We start from the raw sequence: 19242 nt of genomic DNA, 5'->3' as shown, positions 1-19242 counted from the left end.
AAAAATTAGTGCCCTCTGGAGTGCTCCTTAGTGGGGCAAGACTTTTCTGGTGCAGAGATTAAGTGCAGCGTTCTCATACAGCGTTTCCAGGTTCCTGTCTGAAACAGTGTGGCATAAAGCGCGCTGGATCACGTGGCCCGGTTGAAATAAACAGCTGTCTCTGTCCGGGCCGAAAACACGTGTTTCCTGCAGACAAGGAATCACATCGGTTATTAAAATTTGTATAACACGCGTTCCGTTTAGAAAGTCTTAGCTTTCATTTATTACTCACGAAATGCTTCACGCGTCATACTGAATTTGGCACGTTCCTGCTTGCGCACGTATCACGACTAGCATCAAACCTAATAAGCGTATTTTATGGTTCATTTGAAGATTCATCGACAAATTAATTGATCGATAGATCGAGTTTTAAATATGACAGCGAATTCTCTAGGAACGGCGCCGGAGGAAGAATTAATTTCGACCGAATGGTGTTCAAGCTTCTTCGACGACATTACTGATTCATTTACTTCTGTTTTGTTTCGCAGATAGCAGCTATATACAGCTAAAGTAGAAATGCAGCCCAGCTGTCAGGCTTTGCCGAGGCGTGTCGCGTTCACATAATTGCAAGTGAAAGCATTCGGTGCCTCCTGATACTGAGAAGCAGTATTCGTGTTGTTTTCTCATTGCTTCCTCCGTTAAAAAATAACTAGAAAAGACAGCAAGTCGTCCCGTGCAGGCATTGTTGTGTCGGCACGCCAGCTCACTGTCACCGGAATACTAAACTAAGCAAGAGAACATGCCCCCAAACAATCTAGAGGTCTTAGCGACACTCACAAGTGATTGTTCAACATTCAGCGAGGCAACCTTAGAGGAATTCGAAGCGCGCGTTTTCAAAAGGACATTTGACACTATACAGTCAACGACTCTCGCTTTTCATACTTTCAACGCCGCTGTAGTTAAAACGCATCGACAACGACTTTCTAAAACATTCCACCATATAGCCATCAGTGTTTCGGGCTACTTGCACGTCACTATTGTGAAAAAGAAAATTTCGATACGATGCGACGTACGCCGCACGTTCATCGAAACGCTGACCAAATATTGCGGAATGACGCGCACGTCAGATATTGAAAGCACAGTCCGCTTGCCGTTTTTTTTTCTTTTCTTTTTACTACCAAATTACGTTGTGTCCTGCCAGTTTCCAAACATTAGTTCTCCCCCATTGATTTGTATAAACCCTGTCTGCGATCCTCTAGCATTCGTTCATTTTTTTTTTTATCAACCACTAGCGTAAAGAAAAAAAAAGGTACTTTCGCACGACACACAGAGCAGCCTCGTCATTAAGCCATCATGCTCTCGGCTCGCGTGCTACCGGTCATTGGCACGACTCTCCTCTATGCATATGCACGCTGCTTAGTTATATCAGTGCACGCAAACAGCTGACGTCTCTGCTTTGCCTTAACTTTATTTTTTTCTTTTATCAAGCACCAAAGGCGGCGATAGGGAAAGGAAAGAAAAAAAGCGTTTCCGAAATTAACAAAATAATCTCTGAAGAAATTTCCAGCAACATGCCTTACATGCTCTGCACCGACACCGGTTGCTCGCGCTGACATTTTCGTTTTTACTACCGTATTTAAAAGTTCAGCTGTGCAGGAAACGCTCAATTCTACTTTTTAGGAGGACACAGGGGCGCAATAAAAGACACGGACATAGAAGTAGACAGGGACGAGCGCTTACTTCTATGTCCGTGTCATTTATTGCGCCCCTGTGTCCTCCTAAAAAGTTATGAACCAACACGCCCAAATACAAGTGCTTCTGAGCTCAATTTTACATTCTTTTTTGTTGATTACCTAGCACTTTTAGGAATAAACGTGGCAAAGCCTTGCCCAATTTCGGCTTTCATGACTCGAGAGTTAATTAGGCGCACTAACTATACTGCGCTAGTCGACGAAGACGGCGGAAATTGTTAGCCGGAACAAGGACCCACTACACGCGGCTGCCTTCGTCCGAGAACTCGCGCTCATTTGCGTAAAGTTTGGTCCGCTAGCGTAACGTTGGGGCAACCTGCCCGGGAAACACGACAAAATGGCGGCAAGCCCATTACTGCGTTCCGCGCAGGCAAGCACAGGCAGCGGCGAACAGAGCCTTCCGTCCTGCCGCGGGCGATTATACGCACGCAGGGACTCACCGCGGTGCTAAACGGCGTCGCGTCCTTCGCGTACTCGCGACTCTGGGAGCGAGGCAGCGAGGCTGTACGCCGTGGAGGGAGGCGACTTTAGACACTGGCTACCGTGCGTGCGACAAGAGGAAGCGACGAAGGAAGAAAGAAATTTCGTACGAGGAGAATAAAAGAAAGCTCAGGAAAGAAGAAAATAGAAAGAAAGGATACAAAGAACAATTAAGGAAGACAAAGGAGTGAACGTGAGAAAGCGAAACAAAGAAAAGAAGAAACAAAGCAATAGTTAAGAAAGAGAGCAGCAAGGAAGGCAGCAAAGAAAGAATATAAGAATGAAAGAAAGGAAAGAAGATAGAAATGAAATAAAGGAAGGAGAGAAGATAGGAATGAATTATACCAAGTGAATAAAATAAGCGTGAAAGAAAGCAAATGAGAATGAAATAAGGAAAAGAAAGAAAGAAAGAAAGAAAGAAAGAAAGAAAGAAAGAAAGAAAGAAAGAAAGAAAGAAAGAAAGAAAGAAAGAAAGAAAGAAAGAAAGAAAGAAAGAAAGAAAGAAAGAAAGAAAGAAAGAAAGAAAGAAAGAAAGAAAGAAAGAAAGAAAGAAAGAAAGAAAGAAAGAAAGAAATCGCATGGTTGTCCCGTCCCACGCATTTGGGATTATGTACAGCCCTTTGCAGAACGGTGGAACGAGACAAGGTCGCCTTTCAGTTCCAAGAGATTGTAGTAGCGTTAGCAGCTGAAAGATGCGCGCCCTACATGCAAGGACAGCAAGAGGACGAGCGAGGACGCACGCGCGCACAGAAGGACACGCTTGCTGCGTGCTTTGCACTTCCATGGTTATCTTCCCTCACCAGCCGAAACGCGTTCAGGCACTTGATCCGGCGTTAAAAGTAGGGTTTTTACACCTTCTAGTACGTTCTTTCGCATGCCGCACACGTCCATTACCGTCCATGCTTGCCTGCTTTAGTTGTGGCGTTGCTTCGTTACGGAAGCTGATATTCTTAGACGTTTCTTGTGCAGAGGGTATCAGAATTCGCATTGGGAAAGCCACGGTTCGGAAGACGATTGTTATCAGCCAAGTCTTCGCACACGAGAGGCAATATTTCTGAAATCAGGCAGAGCTGACGGAAGCGAATCATCGCATCATCGGCTGCAGCCCAGCATTGCGACTATTTACAGTACTCGCTTACCCAGTCGCGCAGAGTGAGCCGGCACCCGCGTTTGCTCAAAGGGAAAGTGCAGAAGACCAGACGAGCCCAGAAAGGGAGCAAGACGTTCGCGCAAGTAGGAGAATGAAAAAAAAAAGAAAATGAAATAGCGAGAAAAGCAGCCGAGCGACCTTGGCAGCTGACCAAGCTTCTTAATATTTATCCCCGAGCAGAACCGCCGTAGCGCGGGCCCGAGAAAAGGAGCTGCAGAGCGCGGCAACGATTTGCAGACGCCGGGACGACCGAGCACTCCGTCCGCAACGGCCGGGCGAGCCAGCGGGGGTGGAAAATTTTAGCGCATTTAAAATATTTAAATTATCCCGCGCCTCGAAGCCCTGTGGCCGTGAGCAGTGCGATAAAAAGGCAACTATTCAGGCCACGTATGTGTGCTAGTTCGTCGTTTTATTATTTTTTTTTTCACTTGAACGAGTAGAAAATATAGTGTTCGTCTGCGCACAGCGGGCATACGGCTGCTTCGTTTCAATTTTAACTCCGGTTTGCAAACTAGGCAACAAGCTAATGAGAGGAGAAAAGAAACTACTTATAGAATCGTACGAGAGCGCAAAGCAGAAATCGAGTCCGCGAAGAATATACGCTAAATTAAAGGTAACGGGTCTCTCCTAGTGCAGCAATTAAACTACTAACAAATAAAAATAAACGCAGATAGCTGAAGAGACAAAGGCGGTATTTCAATTCCCCGCTATATTCCGGAAACCCCACCCCTTGCCAAGACAGCTGTCAAGTACGAAACAAGCGACAAAGTTAACACGTTTCCATCACGTCGAAGCGAAACTAACAGCTGCCAACACACGTGCAATCGAACACAACTTCTGAAGTGCTGAGGAAAAAAAAAACCTCGTTTTTATTGTACGCAAGCAAATAACGGGATGACAATCCGACAAAGTCAGGCTAATCCGGTTAAAAGTCCAACGAAAGACAATAGCCCCAGGACATCGACAACGCGAGGCGGTGGACTTCTCTGGGAACGTGGTATGCATCGCATGCAAGGCAATGCAGAAGACCACCCGAAGAAATAAGCTGTTACGCATATATATAGCCTAATTTTGGCCGCCCATTCCTCCCTATATTCGTGTACGGCCACGCGGATAACGACAAGATGATAATGAGAAGAAGGAGGGGAGAAATGACGGCGCCATTGAAAGAGGAGCTGCATGAAAGTCGGAGCGCAGTTCCATATTTAGAGAGGCCGACGACGCCGACGCGTTGAGTGTATGAATATTCAAATCGCACCCTTAGAACAGCGAGGCGGAGAATGACATGGCAGCTTCAGTCATACGGACTGAGTGCGGCGTATAATTCCGCACGTAGCCTGGAATGAGCGCGGCTAGGAAGGCTGCAGTTGAAAATCGTCGCGTCGGAGATGTGCTCACACGTTTGAAAAGCGTTGCACTCGAATCACACAAAGTGGGCGCGAAATTAGACTAGCGTGAGCTCGGAGCTGGCTTGATGCAGAGTTTAATTGGAAAGGAAAGGCGTAGACTTTCGCCCTGGAACGTCAAGACGCGCCCCTACGTGTAGCGGCCCATCAAGGGTTGCGACTGCATTTTATGAACTCTGACGCTTTGAAGCGCACTAAAATGTGGGCGTTTTATTTTTCCATAGCTCACGCTTCGTGTCTGAGAAAAATTATGTTAGCAGCGCGGCGAGTAACAACATACTTGTCTTTGTTTGATGCGGCATGTATTATCAATCTCTTTTCGATGCCCAACAGGCTATTTCTTTCATTTAGGACAAATTTTCCTTCCCATTGTAAACCAAAAAGTAGAGCTTAAGATTTACTCACAACGAAATCCTTTCCAATAACCTACATTGGGGCGCCTCTTACAACTGCCAAAAAGGCCATGCGTCGGCGGTACTCGCTTCTGCTGCTAAGTAAATGAACTCAGAATTCATCACTCTCAGGCTCTGATTTTTCTATATTCTGAATTAGATTCGATGATAACTGACCGATGAATCATAATCAGTCGAGGAGTAAAAATAAACATGACAAGTAAACATTTCAGATGTAGAGGAGAAAGAGCAACTTCCATCTAGAACAGGCCGACGGATCGACCGGACCCCCTAGTGACAAAACCACGCCGTAACACCGCCGAGCTTGCGGAGGACCGCTGAGCAAACACCGTCGCTTTCGGTTACAATCCTTGAGTGGTACAAGGAAGGAAGATCTGTACGTTCGAAGGAGGGGGGGGGGGGGGGGGGGGGGGGAGACCTCTCGAATAGCGCAGGTAACGAACTGATGGCCAGGTAAGCGCGTTACAAGACCCAGGAGCCTGGGGACCGGCAAGCCCAGATCAATCCAAGCATGGTCTCGCACTTGAGCTGCCAGACTTCGTTTACTTGCCCTTATACGTACACGCGGTGATATCAAACAACAGGAGGAGGTACAATCTCGAAGACACAGGTTTTCCATCAAGCAGGCTTTCTGTTTTCTCCTTGTTGTGGTCAGGACGATTGGCAGGTAAGTTTTTATGTTGCGCCATCCACCGGTTAAACGAGCCACCAGAACCGACAGACTCACACGCAAACCGAAACACAAACAAGGAAACAAAGCGGCAGTCAGCACCGAATCCTGGCCGCAGGTCACGTCAACAAACTCGGCGTGTCAGCGCGGCCAGCGTTTGCGGAGTAGATCTAGTGTTTAAAGAGCAAGGAGGACATCAAGTCTCGATCACAGGCACTCAACAAGAAACCAGCTTTGCAAGGAGCTAAGCAAAGTTTTTGGAAAGAGGGGGGGGGGGGGGGGGGGGGGGGGGGGGGATGAGTAAAGAGCACAAAATAGGTGGATATCGCAGCCACCGCGAAAGGAATCCACAGATTCGGTTATCACGGCTCTAAACGCACACAAAAACACTGCCCAGAGATGTGCGCTGTAGCGATGGGCAATACATGGAAGGTCGCTGTTCCGCAAGCTGCTGGCCAGACACTACGTACAGCTGGCTCTCCAGAACTTCAAATATCCTCCAGCGGACTTCCAGTGCAACTCACAACCTCGCCTTCGAAAAGTCCTCAAGGTCGTCTTCGGGCTGAGCTACTCGAGGATGTTGTGAGAATGGCCTACGTGCGACAGTAATTACCGCACGAAATGGCGAAAAAAAAAAGACAAACAGCGCTCCGAATGCTCGCGACAAGATTCGACCCATGCAGTCCGGAAAACAGGAATGAGGATTTAATGACCCTCCATACAAATCTTTATATGCATGCACGAAGCAGGAATTCTCGAAGGGGGCTGCAAGGTCATTTAGGAAATCATTTTACTGGAGTAGGAGCGTAATTGCTCACAGGTGTTCTACAAGAACGCATTGATGTTATCCTCGAAAATTTTGATGACTATGTGAGCTTATTACCGTGACTCGTCACTGCGTAAGTCACAGACTGCCCCACTGTTCTCCTTCCGTTGGTGCACATGCATTTTGGCGAAAACAATATCAGAGTCGTCTTTACAAGTGCTTAATTATCAGGTAGAGTTTATTTTTCGTTTTACGCGGTCCTGGTTATTGCTATATGCCAACCGCGAACTTGCACAATAAGGCAGCGCAGCAGTGCCGAGCGGTTCATGTTGTGTTACAATCGCGAACAGAACAACAGTCATTGTACGAAGCCAGATTGCAATGCACCAATATGCGGCCCTATAAACATCGTGAGAAGAGCAAAGTTTTCACGTACCTAAGTCAGTGCTAGGAGTGACTTAGCTTGTCGCTTGCTGGGTCCGTCATGTCTGCGGTATTTAAGAAGCCTAGATGTTTATTGACGTTTAAGTTTGTGAAAAAAAAAAACCCCGAAGACTCTTAATGCTCACTGTTTATTAATTTACCGACAGGCCATCAAACCGAAGATAATTTTAATCATTTCTCAAATTAAGACTATTCGTGTGCCACAAGCCGCCTACTTAAAGCATGGTTGGCTTCCTTGGTTTAGCAGAGCGCCAGGAGTTGCGGAATCAAGACCAGCCGACGTCCCTCCGACGTCCTATAGCGTCGGCGCTAAACAGGGACGTCGTCTATAGGCAGCGCGCTAAGGCCACGCCGGATGAACGCGACTCTTCAAGGTTGGCGGAAAAAGATGCGCCTAACCGCGCGACAACAGGCGGAGAACTGGCGGCCGGGGAGAAAGAAGAGATGTGAAACGGGGCAAAAAAATATAAAAACGAAAGAAAACCGGCCGTTTTCCTTGTTCGTTATTCTTCTTTCCACACCAAAAGAGGATATACCCTGCTTTCTTTTCTTCCTCCACAGTCACTCCTCTTTCACTTCGCCGCCATTCTTGCTCCCCCTCGCCCCTCCCCCCTCTCTCTTTGACGTGCGTACGCACAACTGAGCCGCAAAAAAAAAGCAATAAACTAGAAAGAAAAACGCTAATGTACGAGGAGGCTTTTCTCGGTTATCGTTGTTATTACTTTGATTTCTCGTTGTGCCCCTTCTGGGCCAGTGTCAGCGGCGGGAATCGCTTGACCCCCGGCTGTCTGCCGTCCTTGAGGGGGCCGCTCTTGGTTTTGTTCTTGAGCCGGCCGCAGGCACGTCGGCACGCGTGTGGAGGCGCAGCGGGCGCGTGTCTGACACCCACTGCTTGTCTCAGCTCCTGCTTCATATTTTTTGCAGTTTTTTGTTGTTTTTTTGCGCCGTGTAGGAGTAAATGAGTCGACAACACGAACACGTCACGCCGGTACGCGAATTTGGTAGCGAATTTGGTTGCCAACTTGGCACCAGCGCTCATCTTTGATCTTGTCCCTGCATTCCGAATTCTGGCTTAGCAGTGAGCAATTTGAAGAAGGTTTTCATTGCACTAATAAAGCTTTTTGTGCGTCCAGGTTAAAGAGACTGTGTTTCCTTCGTAACCACGTTGTGAAAGGATGCAGGGTCTTTCAGCAAGCGACACTACTCAGGAAGCACTCGAAGATACAATAACGTCTTAAAATTGTTGTAGATGTACCAGTAACGTTGCATGATACATTGGAACGCTATGGTAACGTTAAAAATGAACAATCAACATTATAATACTGCGTTATAAATATCATTTAATCCTTCAAGCCACAACTATAAAACATTAAAATCCTAGAATAATGTTCGGATAAAAACTACGTAACATTAGTAATATGTCTCCAGCATTGTGTCTAAGAACAGTTCCTACTATTTGTAGGGCGGTGATATTGAACTAGCAGAACTTTGCAGCTACAGAACTCAGGTGTTGCCTGCCATAAATTGCATGCAGAGCTCCAAAATTTTATCGGCAAGCTTTGCATACTACCCAATCACCACTAACACTTCTGGACACCCTTCACGACTGGCGATATAAGCTTGAGGTTAATGCACTTGTCAGAAGGTGAGCGTATGAACTGCATTAGTTGTGCTGTACTGTAGTGGGTGTCGCCCTCTTTTTCCATTTATTCTTTGCACTGTTGATGCCAGTTGTAATCACCATCAGGCGGATTTCTAGTCTTGAAGGCTTACTTTACCATTTCATCTAAACTTGCATATCTCTTGTTTAAATGTTTAATTAAGGTTAGAGAACGGTTATTCCAACGCTTATCTGTAACATTCCATAAACACAATGCCCACAATAAGTAAACTAGTCAAAACTTTTCGGAGCTGCAACGGCAAGTGGGGCCGTTATGTAACTGCTCGTTCTGCACGTGACGCGTATCTAAAACAAGTCTAAAAAAATGTCGAAGAATGCAATCTTCATGGCATTCTTCGGCATCTTTTTAGACTTGTTTTGGATACGCGTCACGTTGTTAATTTGTGTTTTTCTTTTGTGTGTGTTTATGCACTTGCCCCACGTCTTCAGTCTCCCGGTTTTTCCACCCCTGTGGGTGATTATTAGAATGTGATGATTAGAATAACGCCTGCCATCTTCGGGCGATTGCCACGGGTTCGTCATGCGTATGCGCACCACTCCCTCCTTCCTCTTCCCTATATAAGGTGCGGATCGGCCTCGTGACAATAAAAGTTGATAGCCAGCGCATTGTGTGTCTTCTGTGTGCCTTCATTCTCGTCCGTTGTCCGCCAGCGCTGTGTTTCATAAGAAATGTCTTTAAAAATATTTAATGCCTGCTATAAAAACTGATATTATGTATGCGACTACCTGTTTAGGAAACAGGGTACTAAATGAAAGCATTTGCAACCGCGAAGCTGACATAAGAGTCGACTAATTCAAATGGGTGCCTTTATAAATCCATTCTATTTCGCTTCTCTGCTGAGCCCCTACTTCGAGGCGGGACAGAGTTAACTGGTGATCAACGGCGGAAGCATTAGTCCAGTAGTGGACGTAGGTTGATGATGACGGCTTCGATACAGTTAAAATCGACAAGAAAATCGAAGTACTAACATCTCGTTCGTGGAGATATTCAAGCGCATATAGAACTACTTCCAGCTCGGCAAGGAATCTGAAACCTTGACATCGTCATCTCTTAGCACTTCTGATGGTCAGCTGACGGTCGCGAAATGATCGACATCCACCACTATTTCTTCAAACTTTTTCCAATGGCTTCACTGCGTTTCCATTTCCAGCTTTCAGGGATTCGTGCATCTAATTTCTCTCATGGATTAAATTTGATCCTTCGCGAAGTTATTTGTCAAGTTCCATCTGCATGAGGACATGCGCTTCCAGACAGGAGGGGTGAGGGGCGACGGAAGTGGCTGGAAGGGGAGCGCGTTGTACGTAAACGGAAAGCCCGAGATTGGCCGATTCGATCGTGCAGTCGCTGCCCGGAACCCACAGCGACCGCGCCCCAGCGGCATTCGTGCTGCTATATATACAGGAACTGAAATGCCCCGAGTTGGCCGTCGTACAAGCGGACATTGGCCAACTGATATCGGCTGCTATCGCATTTCCAGAGACGGCGCGGTCAGTGCCGGGAGGGTCAAGCCCTGCATTTGCAGATAAGCGCAGCTATGGTATAGCGCGCGCGTCAGCGATATACTTAAGTAGGTTGACAAACAGGGCCCAACGAGGGATTCGATGTCGGTCGGTTCCGTCAGAGCTAGATACGTATGACCGACGGAATTCTGGGTTCGTCGGTGAACAGTGCGTCATACCGGATGCATGAACACAAGGAAGCTTTGCCGAAGAAGCGTGGATCCGTTTCATGCACTTCAGTATAACAGAACTGCTCTAAAGCATGACCCTAGTGGCCTGACACCGACAAGCGAAATATCACTGCTTGCGAAGAATGACCTTGCGAAACATTCGTTGTATGCGCCGTACAGCCCTGCAGCGCAGTGTATGGTAGGCAGTCGCTGCCAATGTATTCCGTAGTCGAGCCGCGTCCGGACAAACGTCCTCGCAAGAGGGCAGAAGGGAAACGGTGACAAATGGCAACGAAAGCTCGGAGTCACGGGAAATAAATAAGAAACTACGGCTCGCTGCGATCAATAGGCTGCACAGGCTGTGCGTGCCAACTGCGCGAACGACCAATCACGCGAGGCGCGCGAGCGAGCAGACGACGCAGCACTCGCGTCTGCTTGGACAGCTGTTTTCGTCCGCGCAGGTTTTCCACGTTTCTCTTTTATCCCTCTTTTTTTTTATGAGGCGTTGCAGGGAAAGGCGAACCTCCCATTGTGACGTATCGTGCTGCGAATAACGCAATCCATGGGCGATTTTGTTATTCTCCTGTAACCTTCCTTTGTTGCCTCTTGCGTTGGCACGTGCTATCCTAAACCATAAACTAGTGTAGAAAGTGGCTCCTCTGCTTCAATGCGCCAGTGTTGCTGTGACTGACGTGCATTATCGGTTGCGTGTGCGCTCAAAACACACGGCTAGCGTTTGTAGCGCTGCCTTGTATCGACAAAGCCCTGTGGGCAGTGGTGCTTTCCGCACATCTTCGCGGTTATTTCTACATTCGCTCAAATGCAATTGCCTGACAGTCACAGGTATGCCTGTGTGTCTATGTAAGTGTGCAGTGATGTTGACGCTGCCGCAGTGCTAGCACAAGTGCTCTGCCATGCGTTCCATACTACTTTGTCTCTGTCAAGAGGGATGTCGATTGATCTCCATCCTTCGGCTTCAGCTGTCACTTGCTCGCGCTCCTTGCAGCCATCTATCTGTTGTAGCCATCCTTTCGCGATGGTGTGAGAAGATCCCATCCGGGCGCACACTTTTTCGATCGTCGCTGTAATTAGAGACATCGACGCTGCCAAACAGCCGACACAGTACGGGTGTCAGCGAAAACTGAGAAGCATTGTAGTGTAATGATGCTTAGCAGAAGCCAGTGGCGACGAATCACGCTAGACGTTTTCCGGGAGACGACCGGCGTCGATTTCCCATGTGACATCACAGAACAGGAAATGCAGTCGTAAGGCTACACAGTGGAGCATGGCTTCCACACAGTGTAAGCCACGCTCCAGCTAGTAGTATGGCGCGTAATTAAAGAGCCAGTTGCTTACAAAACTATAAATTTTGCTGCCTGAAAGACTACGGTCTTTCAGTACTGTACTATATTTTTCTGCCTGAAAGATTGCAGAAAGACATGTTCATGAACATGTTCATGATTGCAAGTAAGCGATGTGATCTGTATCTTTTTGTCTTCTGTTCGTCTACTGGAGTCTCCAGCTATCCGTTCAAACAGATAGCTGCCGACACGATGCAAGCGAACTCACCTTGGGCGGCGACTTCTCCAGCTTCTCGTTGAGTGCCTGAATCCACGGCTTGGAGAGGAACTCGTGGTCTGCGCGCGCTAGCACCCACGTCAGGACCCGGTTGGTCCAGAGCACGGCGTCGGGGTCCGACCCCGAGGCCGACACCGCGAACGGCACACCGTCTTCCTTCGCACCTTTCGCCCACCGGGCCACTGAGGCCACGTGCGACGACTGCAGTTCCTCGGCCGCTGAGGCAGCGGTCACTGTCTCGTCGACGGGCCCCTGCCGGTCAACACGCTGTACCGGAGCGGCGACGCGGCGCCGACGGCCGAGTCGCTCGGCCAGAAGCGTGCCCACGACGTAGACGAAGAGGCCGAACAGCGCCCATCCCAGCAGCATCACGTTGAGGTAGTCGAGCGTCTCGAACGACTCGTCGGTGTAGAAGAACAGGGCCAGCCGTTCCACGAGATCGGCCCAGGTCACGTTGAGCCAGTGCGTCAGCTCCTTGCCGACGCCGCCGCTGCTTCTGCCGGTCGTGGACGACGATCCTCCCGCCATGGTTCTTGAGAAGGATCACGACGCTGGGCGAGAGGGATCCGCGACCGGCGTGCCCGTTAGCAGCCGGCGAAGCGCAGTCTACACGGCGTGTAATGAAGCGCGCGCGCCACCGAAGCCGCGCTCTCCGTGATCAAAACGGCGCGCGACGAATTCGTAACCGTACGCAGGCAGTGCCCAGCCCCTCTCACCCAACCGCCGCGGTCTCGCTTTTGCGCGCTGTCTCGGCGCAGCCCGTGCCGGTAGCTCGATCGCACTCGCGCACCCCCCGCCAACCGTCGCTAGCTGGGCTTGCCGGTGCGCTGCAGCGCCGGAGTAGACCACCGCCGGCGTCCGCCAGAAGGCGCTCGCATCCGCTGTTCCGTTTTGGTACCGGCTTCGGTTTCGTTATCGACAGCGCAGTCCTGTGGCAAGACTACCTCTACCCGGAAGTAGTTACTTCTTGAGGCAGGGAAAGCGTCGTTATGGTCGTTACTTGAAGAAGGCACCACATGGGGATCAAATTTTAATCTTGTTCAGTTTGAGATCAAGGGTGAAGTTGAGGCTTTGTCGGCTAACGCTTCTCATCATCGTGGGTTTGTGTGCTGCAGTATCGCTAGTAGCGCTGCAGCTGCGGCTTGCACACAGTCAACGTTGCTCTAAAGAAAAAGAAAAAAATACAAAACAAATTTAGTCTGGGCATAAAAAAATACATGCAGCCGTGCCGGCCATCATGGCTTGATTGCTTTGCGCCATCTCGTGGAGGGAGGCAGGATGAGAAACTGTTGGCAAAGCAAGCGACCTCTCTGGGTGAAGCGGTGGGTTATATGCTTAGCCCAATCGCCACCAGGCGACGCCATACTACATGGTCTGTCAGTTTTGAAATTGGAAGAAAATTGGCAGTCGATCCGAGGATGTTGACCACGCTAGAATTTAATGGTTAGGTGACACTTGCCACCACCCCGATACAAATAGGAGGCTAAAAATTGTTTACCCATCAATCTACTGTAGGCTCCGTACTGCCTTGTCGTTGAGCCGTTCATCTTGAATATGTGCAAGTCGGTGGTGGAGCATTTCTGAATTCTCAGATTTATGTAGTGTATCGATACTTTAGGAATCGCACAAAAGTGTCACTGAATCGTCCCCGCAGGGGAGGAGGATAAGGACCTTCATAAGGTGACCCCCAGGTGCATGTGGCTCTTAAAATTGTCTTCTGTGTCGTCGTTTAGTGTTCTAGCACTAAGGCTTCCACTCATTCGAAAAACGATTTTTTGCCATTTAGTACCCCCCCCCCCCCCCCCCCCCCCCTTTACTTCCCGGTCTTGTGTCTTGTGGCAGGCCGCCTATCCGCCCACTGGATTCTGGACAACCTGTCTGGTATATATATTAAAAGGTCGGACCTCCGATCGAAACGTCTAGTCAAATAAAAATGTTTACGTCAACAAAGCATAAACCTCACTGTTTATTTTTTTTTAACAGCCAAGAACGCGACGCACGCTTTCTGTCAATATTTATTGGCCGTTTCCTATACAATAAGTGTTCACTGCCTCACCTAGGCGAAGAAATGATTATGACTGGGGCAGGCAGAGGCGTCGTGCACAATAAAACTGAACACACAATAAAAATGTATAAAAAGAGGGAATACATTACCTGCATTACCGGCGGAAAGACATCCAGCACCGACAACTCGTTATAACTAAATGCTTAAATGTGGTTCGGCCTGCTGCCGAACAAGCACGTCCGCGTAGAGTCTCTCGTAGCGTAAAAGGCTCTCGCACAGGGCCGACATGTCTTTTAATTATTAACGAGTGTTCGACACCTAATCTCTTCCCGCTGTGATTATTCCCCACCAAACTGGTGCGCGTCTAGCCGTCGGTTTCACCTTCAGTACAGCTGCAACATTGCCTGAGCGGTCGAATAGGCATCGCCTGTAAATCATCCCTGTGCCCGGTACAACTTACGGTTTTACGGTCTCATTCGCAGAATCTTGCAACAAAACCGGCTCAGACTCCTGAGGCCAGCGTGACTGCTTGCACGTGACATGCATACATATTTGCGTGAGGAGTCTTAACAATAGCGAGCAACGGCCCATTCTTTGCTCGGCGAGCAGCAATTTTCGAGCCGACATATACTAAATATAGTGACCTTGCGCAATCCTACAGCCATTTCTTACAAGGCATGAAAGCCGTATTGAAAAGTCGATGAGAAGTTCACATTTTTGCTTTGTTTTCTCGCATGTAGCAATCAAGGTCTATGATCGCCACAAAAGTTGTATTACATGTTGTAACGCAAGTTGTAATAAACCGTCTTTGAGTCCCGACTGTCTGTTTTTATTCTGGTGTTTATACTTCTGTTTCTGCACCCATTAGAGTGTCGTATCTTCCTGCATGTTACCTGCACACCCCCAGACGGCACACACCTCCCCGCTTTTCCTCCTCCTCCTCCTCCTCCTCCCAGACGCCGCATCGATGGCAGCATCGTGTTGTCCAACCCACTTTGTATATCATCATCACCACCATCATCATCAGCCCAACTACGTCCACCGCAGTCTCCAAATTAACCTGTTCTGCCCCAGCCTCAGCCACAATACATCCCCTCCACCTCCTCCCATAATTCCTAATCTCACCCGCCTGCCTGACTCTCTACCGCCCCGCTACGCTCTCACCTTCTTGGAATCTACTCCACTACTTTGAGGGACCGGCTAACTTCCCTTCATATGCGTTAGGATTAGCATTACATGCTAATCCTAACGCAAACTACGCTAAACCACACCCACAGTGCAGTCGCTGCCAAATATGCGGCTTGTGTACTCTCTTTACTTTCCCAAGCCAAAGCAGCGTCAGTGAAAGCCAGCCAAAGGAGAGGAGGAGTACTAGGAGGAGGAGGGATGCCTCTGATCAATGGATGGTTGCAGGTTCATTGCTCTCTCACCTGACAACAGGAAACGAGAGCGGACGGTTGCTGAGACGATTGCTTGCCCTGGAGTTTCGATGAAATCTCCGATAACATGACTTGCATACGCGCTAGTCCACATCCATCACTATGCTGACATCTGCCCGTCTGGCTTGCCTTATGCAGTCGTGCGCATAATGCCATTTCTGCGCTGGGCAGAGGCAGTGGCAGCGCCGTGGTTGCAAAAAAATCCTTTTGCTGCCTGGACTTGTTTTGTTGATGTTTGGTGAAATTTATATTTGTAGTCTTTTGATGTTCTTATTCTTATTCTTGTCTTTCGTCATTCTTTTAACGTACTCGACGAAATATTATGTGCAGTTAAATCTAGCTTTCGAAGTGCCCTGTAATCTTTTTGACAATTAGCGCGCAGTTTCTCCGAATTTGGAGGTCATATGCGGAGCCTTGAACAGTTTCAGCGATAATACTGTGCGAGTAACACGCCACGCTTCGGGGTGTAGTGTACGAGCTGGAGAACCATCAGCCGACCACCAATGGGCACGCAGGACCGGTACTATAATACATTCTCCCACCTCACTCGTGTTGTTGGACCTGATAGCTATAACTACAATGTTAATCTGCGTCTTGAAGTGTAACTTTTAACACGACAGAGTTTAAGGCCCCGTTCAGCAGAAAATCCAGCCCTGGGTTTGTCAGCGAAAAATCACGAGCATGGCTCTGGAAGGTCGTACCTAGAAGGAACGTGGGCCACCTAGGTCACGTCCCGTCATCACAACCTGCCCACCGGATAGTGAGCATACTGACCACCATGGCAGGTGGCAGTTAAGTTAATGATTCGTCACTCAAGAGCAACATGCGCCACACAAAGTCCACCACCTGGAGCACACCTGTCATCGCAGGGCAGGGGCGCATCGCTTAACCACTGCACCACTGCGCAAGGAGTGGTATGAGGACTCCCAGGGATCTATGAATCTATTATAGAGAATGACATTCTTCAGATAAGAGAATTAACTCATTACGCTATCGCGTCATGCCCTTAAGGGGGTGCTTTTAAGTGTCCCCCCCAATTTTCAAGGCCCCTTTGACACTCTCAAGAAGCGCCTTTGCCACTGAGAAATAGCAAGAATTTTCTGTGATGCTTGTGAGCGCTAAACGTTCACCGGAGAGAGCGTGCCCCATTAGCGGAGTTTGCGTGATCGACGATACCGTCGATGTCACGGAGTCAAAGGGGGGAAGTGATGGAGAAGGTTACTAGCGACAGTATCGAGATGGATGCGTACTCTTGTCGTTGAGATACGTTCAATAAGTTGAGGCATTGCAATGGGCGCTGCCATAAGCACGCATCTGTAATTTTCTGAAGCATTCTACTTGACTAAACTGTGTGAGGAACAGCGCTGACAATTACCGTTTGCGCCCTTGACGGGTATGTACCTAAGATAAGTGAATAAGGATGCTTTGTTTTTCTTTTGAGTTTAATATACGAGTTATTCAATTTGACATTTATCTTATGATTTCATTTGACCTGTGTTGGCTATTTACTTTTTGCGCGGCGTTTTGTGGCCGTATGTAGTTCTTGCGGTAGAAATAAACCATCTTTACAACCACCGATATTGATTTTATCGCTTTGCCAGCTCCAAATTTTTGCATTGGAAATATTTCTTGGTTAATACATTTCAAAGCGAGGGTGCAAATCCAAAGAAACCCTCACATGTTATATTATATGCAAATCCTAATAAGAGGAGAGATTAAAAATGCAATCCACCTTTTATTGGGCTCTCCCCGTCATGCCGGTTAATAAAACAGCTAATTTCACGTTGTGAAGCACCCGGATTAGCTGAGATCGATTGTGAAATCACACCCCGCTGTGTCAAACACCGATCGGTTTTCTTTATTTATTACAATAGGCTCCTGGCCTGGAATTCAACTTGACGCTGGTGACCGACAGCCTACTTCAAATTCAATTCCTTGCTGACACATAGCAAAAATCACTGAAGCGTGTTCTACTGAGGTCTCACTCCGGGCATTATAGTGGTGCGAAACGTTGCGTGTCACTTCCTTTCCTCAAAACGAACTTTTTTTCAGCCGCTGCATGGACTGGGAGCCATTTGACGGTGACTCGCGGGAAGCCCAGCGCGTAGCGATCTGCAAGCTCGGGCTTGACAGGAAGGGCAAGCCCGTAAGGGTAAAGCTGTTAAAGCGAAGAAAGCGAAGCATTACTGGGACGCCTCCGTGGAAGGGAGCGCTGATGGTCCCAGGTCCCAGTCGAAGTACTGCAGACACCTCGGGAAAGGGAAGCTTGATACCACAAACCACAGAAAACCGCGGCGATGTGCAGCCCAGTGTGCAGCGGTGAGGCGGCGGGGAAAGGGGAGGGAACGTCTCTCCCAGAGAACGATTTTCTTGCTGAGAAAGAGTGTGTTGGACCGAATGGCCACTCTAAGGATATTTTGTACTGAGACGTTGTCGCGATCTGACGCACTCGTGTCCACATCGTTGTTTATAATGTAGCCTTCTTTATTGCTATGTAATCCAGTCCCCATTCGAATTAATGTAATCAGTTTGCCGTTATGCTCTCACCTGAAACGCTTCCGTCTTCTTCCTACCTGAGAAGAAATCTATCTGAGAAGAAATTCTTCAAGAATACTTCGAAACCACATAGAATAGAATGCCTGGTCAACTAACTTGCTATTAACAAACAATATATCAGATCCCGTTATGCATCACATAAGTACGGAAATCGCAAAGTGAACAAGAGAGGGGAAAACCTCAGGGTGCTTGCCAACGTTTCGACATGAGGACTGGTCTTCGTCATGTCGAAACGTTGGCAAGCTTCCTCAGGCTTTTCACTCCCTTGTTCACTTCGTGATTATCAGGAACCACCTGACCAACCTCTCTTTGCGATAAGTACGAAAAGAAAATGCCAAGCTTTGTTACATCACTTTTTGCAATGAGTACCCCAGAACGGGAGCACTATTTTGCAGTAGCGATAGTATGAAACGTCGATACGGTGCTCATGACTTGAAGAAATTCATACTTCACTGAGCGAAATTGATGTTTTGACGTGGTGGGTTCAAGTTGGATGCAGTTTCGCGCTAATGTGCACGGCATATGGAAAGCTAAAAACTAATGCAACGAACAGTTAAAACAGGAGCAACTTTGCAACTTCTGTTTCCTCGCAACATGATGCGCCGAAAACAAGCGAGTTTTCTGCTCCATTACTCATGGCTATGCAAAATAATGTATTACGTCAGAATCGATTTTCGTTACGTTAGACATAACTGCAGACATAACAAGCAAAATATGTCAGGATGTAACCTGCTTTCTGGTTTCCGTATGCATCAGTGGATACACAATGAAAGCATACAAGCATGGGAGCCTGAAAGCACGTGCACATTTCGAGCGCGTTCACATTGCAAAAAAAAAAAAAAAAAGCAGTCTAGCATGGTGGCTGAGCGCTCATTGGCGAGACGCCGACGAGGACAACTACGCTGCAAGCGTGACAGCTCAGCCTATTTGTGAACTTCAAGTTTGTGTAAGGGAGTAACGTCTGCATCAAAGTATGACGCACGGAGAATGATTATATCTGCACATTATTATTGATACAAACCTGCTGTCCCTATACAGAGTACCCAGTCATTCTTGTCTGTGTCATCTGACGAACGCACCATAGATACACCATGGCATTTCGCGGACGCAGCAGTAGAGTGCACCCAACTATTTTCGGGCGCCAAATAGTTCGTAAGGCTCTGGAGGAGAAGGCAAGTGGGAGTGAGGAGAACAATTGCGAAGGCTGGTGTGGGAGGATAAGCAGCGCACTGAACGCTGCACGCGGCGAGGAGA

At 48.1% G+C, this 19242-nt stretch overlaps 1 protein-coding gene across 5 annotated transcripts in view; it reads right to left on the bottom strand.

Moving 5' to 3' along the window:
- LOC149340700 (uncharacterized) overlaps nt 1-12813 on the bottom strand; it is a 175353-nt gene extending 162540 nt beyond the window's left edge. For 4 of the 5 annotated variants that reach the window (XM_089549524.1, XM_089549518.1, XM_089549521.1 and 1 more), the window contains exon 1: nt 11980-12813. In XM_089549524.1, coding sequence (XP_089405650.1) covers nt 11980-12516 — 537 coding nt within the window. In that variant the 5' untranslated portion in view covers nt 12517-12813. The remainder of the gene's footprint in view (nt 1-11979) is intronic. The other variant, XM_089549523.1, reaches the window with a different exon arrangement.
- Between the last annotated feature and the right edge of the window lie 6429 nt (nt 12814-19242).

This window comes from Amblyomma mixtum, chromosome 6 (assembly GCF_055824585.1).
Source record: "Amblyomma mixtum isolate Tamu chromosome 6, ASM5582458v1, whole genome shotgun sequence".
In the NCBI taxonomy this organism is placed as follows: domain Eukaryota; kingdom Metazoa; phylum Arthropoda; class Arachnida; order Ixodida; family Ixodidae; genus Amblyomma; species Amblyomma mixtum.
Note: the sequence above shows the minus strand (reverse complement) of the source record. Positions and strands in the feature narration are given on the sequence as shown.